Here is a 6,836-nt window from a genome sequence, read left to right on the forward strand (position 1 = left end):
TGCCTGCAAGCCAGCCAGCGCCGCGGCTCTGCTAAGGAACCTGCCAGCTTCCCGGTGGGTTCACAGCTGACGTCCGCTTCTCCCTCCCCAGGGAAGGAGGGATTAAAGTGGTCCTCAGCCACGTGTTCCCCTCCTTGCTTAAGCAATTAAAGAGTTTATAAAGACTTAATATATATATTTAATAACTTTATTTTGGAGAAGTGGAATTGCTAACTGATATTTTTCTCTGAATAAGTTTGAAGATGTAGTTTACTCCTCACCAGAAGGCTTAGGTTATACAGCCTAGGCTGGTTTTTTTTTACAGCGAAGAAGCAAAATATCCTGTCACAGAACTTACTTTTTATATAAATATAAAATAGCTGGATAATGTTTATCCTTTATTTTTCTATGTAGGCATTTGGGTTATTGCAGCTAGATGCTGAGCTGTTTAAAAAGGGCTAAATTCTTCCATCCTGTGTAAGGAAGACACAAAAGCATTTATTTTTATAGCCAGATTGGCTTTAATTGTACAACATTTGGCCCCTAAATGGTGGCCTGGATTCTGTTGTGGGTGTCATGGTACTTGGTGGCCCCTTGAGACTTGCTGGGCTGGGAGCAGAAGGAATGGGGACACCACCTTGGAAAAGTGTAGGACACCAAGGAGGGGCACCCCAAAATGCCTGGTCACCTTGTGGGGCAGAGGGGCAAACTATAGATTCCATTTCTTACAAAGAGACTCTTAATGTGGATTTTAGAGATTAGTATATTTTTTTTGCAAACACTTTTTTAAAGGTACATTTTTATGGTGTGTGGTAGCTGAACAGCCTTCATCCTCCCTTAATTTATTCGTACTTTTTTTCACTAAGGCCCTGACCCTGCTTACAGGAGCGGCCCTGCACCTCTTGATAGCTGGCAGGGCTGATGCGGGGTGCGTGGAGCCGCTCTGTTCCCCGGTGGGGACCAGAGCTTCTGTTTACAGTTTGGCTGTGGGGTCACAGGGTGGCATCCTGGCAGCACAAACCAGTAGCAGGCAGCGGAAACCTTCGCTGCAGAACCAAAGCCACCTCCCAGCCCGTGCCTGCCAATAAGCTGCTGCTCTTCTCTGTTGGGGAGGAAAAAAAACCAACACACCTAGAGAGGTTCCTTGTGCCATGGGTTTGGTTTTGGTGCTGCAGGATGCTGAGCTGGGCGGGGGCCAGCGAAGCTGTGCCTGCTCGGGACAGGGGACAGCCTCGCTGCTTCTCCTGGGAGTGGCTCTTCCAAACCAGAATACATCCCTCAACTGGTTCCTTGGGTGATCAGGAGCTAATGAGGGATTGTAGGGGCCAGGATGTGTAAATACAAGTTACAGGACACCAACTGGCAAATCCCCATCCTCCCTGGAACTGGCCCTGCCAGCAGCAGCTCATCTCTCGAGCTGGCACCATCTCCTTACTGGAGATGTGGCTGCAGCTTGCTGTCGGCACGGCGGGGGTCTGCAAGGGGCAGCTTTTGGGCTGGCACATGTCACCGGAGGTGGCCTGTCAGCCAGGCCTGTTGCATAGGATGACACTAAGCAGGGCTAATCCTTTTTGCTCTGTTATTTGGAGAAGGTAAATCAAAGACCGCCTCTCTGGGTGGTGGTGCATGTGCCTTGTGTAAATTACCCTCGTACCACTGATAACAGTGAAATGAGCTTCTGGATGCCTTTTTGTCACTTAAACTGGATGAATCACTGTGTCAAATGCACCCTGTGTCTTAAAGTGTAAAAATTGTAAGTGTGAGGCCGCTGGCCTTGGTGGTGCAGGTGGAGATCCTCGAGGCCGGGGGTCTCTGAGCTGTCCGTTAACCTTAGGTATCTTCATTGACTTGAGAAACTGGAGAGTCACTAACAGGAACCAAAACTGCACAAAATTTTTCCATCAGAGATGGACGTAAACACTTAGATAAAAATCTTGAGTCACTTTAATATTACAGAGGCAAACTGTAGCATAACGTGGGAGACAACAGCTTTCAGAGCGACTTCGGTAGCTAGGAGTCATGTTTGGCAAGCGGTCCCCAGCGCATCATCCTCTTCCTCTGGCTGCTTGGCTTTAGTATTTCTGATTCCGCCTTGGCTACTCTGGGAGAACTTAATCTCCTGTTTGAAGTAACCTGAGAGTAGCTGGGATGCAAAAGCTGGACTTGCCCTGGGACACGCTGTAGAGTGATGGGGAGGGTAGTTGTGGTGTTGGCCAGCTGAGCATTGTACTTGGAGGGGGAGGTAACGTCCCACTTCAGTCACTGGCTGCAAAAATGTGTCCCCTGAGTTTTGAGCACATAAATAACGATCAATCAGGTTTTCTTGGGATCTTGTTCTGCCTTGAGCTGGCAGTGGATGAGGAACGCTTGGATGTTTATAGAGCTCTTTATGGATTACCCCAGGTACCCGATAAAACCAGACCTCCCAGTCGGATAACTGCAGAGGTTGAGGATGTTCCTGCTGTGCGTAGTGCTGGATCCCCCGGTGAAAGCCCCTTCACCAAAGCTCCTCCTCGTCTCTTCTCAGTTTGCATTTGAAAGATTTATTTTAACCTGGTATGTGTGTGAAACATGTACTGCTGCTTTGTCTGCAATGAACGCACATAGTGTTTAAGGGGGAGGATGAGTAACTTTGTCCGCAGTTCTTAATTTTTATGGGTTTTTTGCCTGCCTTGAAATTCAATGTGTTTCCTTAAATGCATATTTAACAATGTAGGAGTTCATTTGTGAAATGCTGCTACAGTTGTATCACTGGAGCTCAAGGAAATAAAATATCCTGAATTTTGTCCTTGTAGGCTCATGCTTGTGGTTTTCCTTAGCTCTGTAGCTGAGCTGCTGGTTGTCCGTGCCTCTGGGTGGTGGCAGCCGGGCAGGCTGATCTCTGGAGGAATGGTGCCTTCTAGTGTTGCCTGAACACTTGGCAGGCTCAGCTCCTCGCCATCTGAGTCAGATCAAGCCCTTCGTCATCGCACTGGAGGAAGAAAATACTTCTGGGAGGGGTGTTGCAGCCTGCGGGGAGCTGACATCTGTGCTGTGGGTTTGTGCTCCTCTAGGAGCCACTGAAGAGGTTGGAACCGTGGTCCTCTTGGCCATGGATAGGCTTCTGAGACGTGCAAGGCAAAGCCACCGCCTGTGGCTTGTTCAGCAGCAAAGCAAATGCCCAAACCGGAGTTTCTTCCCCGTGGCAGAAGGTGCCCTGGGGGAGCTGCTTGTGTGCTGAGGTTTCAGTAATGCTGCCTCATTTGAAGGGGAAAACCCAGAGATATTAAACTGCTTTAGGACATCAGTTTGGTGTCCAGCATCGTGTCTGACGCAGGAGCTCTGCTCTGCTCTGGTGGTGAGGAGAAATCAGCTGCTACCTGTCATCTCGGTGGCTGCTGTGGCGGCACGGGGGCTCTGCAAGCAGAGCGGCATTGCTGCGGGGTGGGATGACGTGGGGAGCCCAGCAGACTGTTCTGCACCTCACACTGTTCTGCACCTCACACTGTGCCACCATTTGGGGCATAAGCAGGAGGACTCCCTCGCCTCACCTTCTTGGGGTTTTTTTGGCCCAAGTTTGGTCTTCTTGGTCTATCTGAAGTCTATCGTACACCTTATTTCCAGATTTGACTATTTCCAATGTTGTCAGGAGGATCTGGGGCTCTCGCAGGTCCCTTTCTCCTTTTCACCTCTAATAAACCAGGCAGAATTGCATGGTTCTTGTTCTAAATCCAGCATGAAAACCAGGTTTTCTTAAAATAACCTTAAAATAAGTTTTCCAAGCTCTGCACATCTCTGCCCTGGGTCTGAGGGGTTATTTTGGGAACAGCCTCGTGTAGTTTTGACAAAGGGATGGAGCGTGATTTGTTTCCTATCAGTTTGGTTTAGCAAAGGACACGTTTGGGCTAGATGCTGATCTCTAGGGTCTGCACCTTCCAGCGGTGCAGGACACGTTGATGTCGGTGCGTTCTTGGGCTGGCAAAATGGAGTAAGAGAGATCAGGGTTGGCAGCAAGCACCTCCCTGGGGACCAGGGTCCACCCCACAGGGAAAAGGACTTCCCTTTTCTCATGTATTCTGCCCTCTCTCCTTTCCTTGTTCGTCTTTATATAATTATTATTTTTTTACTGTCAGTGAAAAATCAAGAAGGTGCAATGGACTGTCGACGTGCTGGGGTGGAGCAGGCTGCCTGGCGTGGCTGATGAGCTGAGGAGACAAGATCAAAGACAAAGTGCTGATTACGCCCAGCAGTGTGTTTCTGACAGGTTTCTGTTTGTGTTGTGGAGTCAATATTTAACCCCCTTCCTCCCTGTAGTAAACACAAGTGTGAAAGGTGAGCTGCGGAACACGCTTTGTGCATCGCTCTTAAACAATAAATACTGGTTTTAATGAGGCTGGAGAGGAGCCCTGTGTTCCTCCTCATCAGAATCACCATTCAGCTCCAGCTCATTCCCACTAACTGCCCGGAAAGTGAGAAATGCCCCTAATCCGTGTCTGCACGGCAGGGGTTTCTGTGCAGGGGTGAATTCATGAAAACATGAATTACACAATTAAACTTGCAGAGAATTTGCTGATCCCGCCTATTCCTGCCCATCCGTGTCTTCCCTGTTAGACCAAGGGATTTTTACCCCTGAGTTACTCAGGGCTATCAAAGCTCTGAATCATGTCTGCTGACATAAAGGAAAAACACCCAGGAAAACTAAAAACATGCAAAAAGAGATTCTGTGCCCTTGCAAGATGCCCTGGGAGAAGATTCCCTCGCCTGCCCGAGGAGACGTGGCTGAGTGACATCCCCTTCAGCCCTGACATCGCCGAGGAGTCCAGGCTGCTCTCCTCCCTCTGCCTGGTGAGTAACTGAAACTTTTTGGATGTTTTCTCCAGTTTTGGTTTGCCTGAGAGTTCTGTGACTTCATTAAATGCTTATTTTGTGCTGCGTCCTGCTGGTGCTGTGAACAGTAACGGGGGAGGTGGCTGGTGGCTGAGGGACGTAAGGAGAGGTTGTTCGTTAGAAAAGTGGGGGGCTGCCGAGCTGGGAACGCCTGGGCTGAGCCCCAGATTTCCCAGCAGGAAAAGGCTGCGCTCAGGAGGAGGGGGCGGTTTTTTCCCTGGGTGGAAAGACTGGCTGAGGTTACTGGAAAGGCTGAGGGACCTCTGCCAAACATCACGTTGTTGGTGTTCTCCTCGCCCTCTGTTACCTCTGGCATCTGGCTGGCTCATCTATGGCCTTTGAGTGGAAACGGGGAATTCCTGCAGCGGAGCAGGACATGTCCACGGGTACCGAGAGCTGCAACGGGAAGCAGAGGAGCAAGCAGAGCCCAAGGGCATTGCCCCGGCTCCTCCATCACCTCCAAACCTTCAGGATGGCTCCTCAGGAGGAGGAATGAGCTGCTGGAGGTGCCACCTGGGGGCATGTGGCACTTGCCAAGAGCTGTGACACTGATGTCCCCATCTCCCTCCGGGCTGGGTGGCGTTTTGCCCTGGGAAAGCATCCAGTTCTCTAATTGACACTAATGGTTGCCTCGGAACCAGTAGAGATTTTCGTGTAAGTGTATTTTTGAAGACGGCTGATTTAGCCGTTAGCCCCTAGCCACTCCTTTAAGTTGCTGGATTTTCTGCAACAAGATCTGTCAGATGGTGGGTGTTCGCCTTGCTGTGCTCAGGACAAGCAGAATAGGGGAGGGGAAAATTAAATAGCAATTAAATCTTCAGGCTTGTGTGGGTGAGAGGAGAAATAGGAACAGTGAGGGCTTTGCCGAAGGGTGGGAGGTGCACCCTGAGCATCGCTGGTGAGTACAGGGGGATGCCGGGGGATGAACGCCCCCTGCGATACGTGGACAGTGGTGATGGAGATGGCCACGTCCCAGGGACAGTGCCTAGGGATGCATCCGGGGGGACCTTCTGGCAGAGACGCTGGGAACAGCGGAGGGTGCGAGGGGTACGTGTCCAGTGGGATGCAGGTGCTCTCCCTGCGCTGCCAAAGCCCTGGTGCTCGGATTTTTATATAAGTCATTTGATTAATCCAGGATCTAGGTGGTGTTTGTTCACCGCATATGATTATTATCTTTGTTTCTCTTCAAATATTGTTTCTGCTTTAAAGGGTAATGAACATAAAGGCAAATATTGCACCTTTTCCCTCTTGAAATTTCATTAAGCTGCGTGTTTACCTTGGATGGCAAGATGCAGCCCGTGGAGTGAAAGGTTTTCCGGCCACACCTTAACCCGCTATCTTATTCTGCCACGATTGTCTACAAAGAGAATAAAAACATTTGTATTTATCCACAAGACTTAACTCCTTTTAAAAGACAAGGCATCCTTCTGTAGAAGAGGTAAGTGTTTTCCACGGGGCTCCGCAGGTGTAAGTCTGTGGTGGAGCATTGCAGCACGGCTGCGGAGGCAAGGAGTGTCATTCCAGCCCCAGATATTGCTGGAATTAAGCAGGTCTCCTGCCCAAATAAACAATATACATCCCCAGCACAGCATCCTCCCCTTCGCTTCACTCACCACCCGTTCTCCCGTTCTGCCAGCACAGAGGCCCCAGTATCAGTCTTTCTGGTGGGGGCAGGAACGCCAGCCTTTCCCCCTGTTTTCTTTTTCACCAGCTACAATTTGCTCAGCAAATTCTGTTTGTCGTTGCCTGGAGGAAGCGGAACCCTCCAAAAACTGCTCAGTGATGCAGGTCTGCAACAGGCAGCACAGCCCAGGCACAGCTCCTGATCAGCTGAATCCTCCAGGTACACCAATCACCTTCATTTAAAACTTCCTATTATTTTACTTGCTTTAAAGCTTTGCCCCCGCGATTTTTAGCAAGCGGTCGAGGAGTGTGCAGTGACGGGTGCCCCTGGAGCTGCTGTGCAGAGGAGATGAACGGGCTCCTGCTGA

At 50.0% G+C, this 6,836-nt stretch overlaps 1 protein-coding gene across 1 annotated transcript in view; it reads right to left on the minus strand.

Annotated features, from left to right (window-relative positions):
- Positions 1-3,863: 3,863 nt before the first annotated feature.
- The window catches only part of LOC104490688 (homeobox protein Nkx-3.1-like), a 13,809-nt gene continuing 10,836 nt past the window's right edge, over positions 3,864-6,836 (minus strand). Inside the window, exons 3-4 of the mRNA XM_010133009.1 lie at positions 5,153-5,241; positions 3,864-3,933 (exon numbers count right to left, since the gene is read on the minus strand). Of these exons, the coding sequence (XP_010131311.1) occupies positions 3,864-3,933; positions 5,153-5,241 (159 nt within the window). The remainder of the gene's footprint in view (positions 3,934-5,152; positions 5,242-6,836) is intronic.

This window comes from Buceros rhinoceros, unplaced genomic scaffold (genome assembly GCF_000710305.1).
Source record: "Buceros rhinoceros silvestris isolate BGI_N320 unplaced genomic scaffold, ASM71030v1 scaffold25233, whole genome shotgun sequence".
Lineage (NCBI taxonomy): Eukaryota > Metazoa > Chordata > Aves > Bucerotiformes > Bucerotidae > Buceros > Buceros rhinoceros.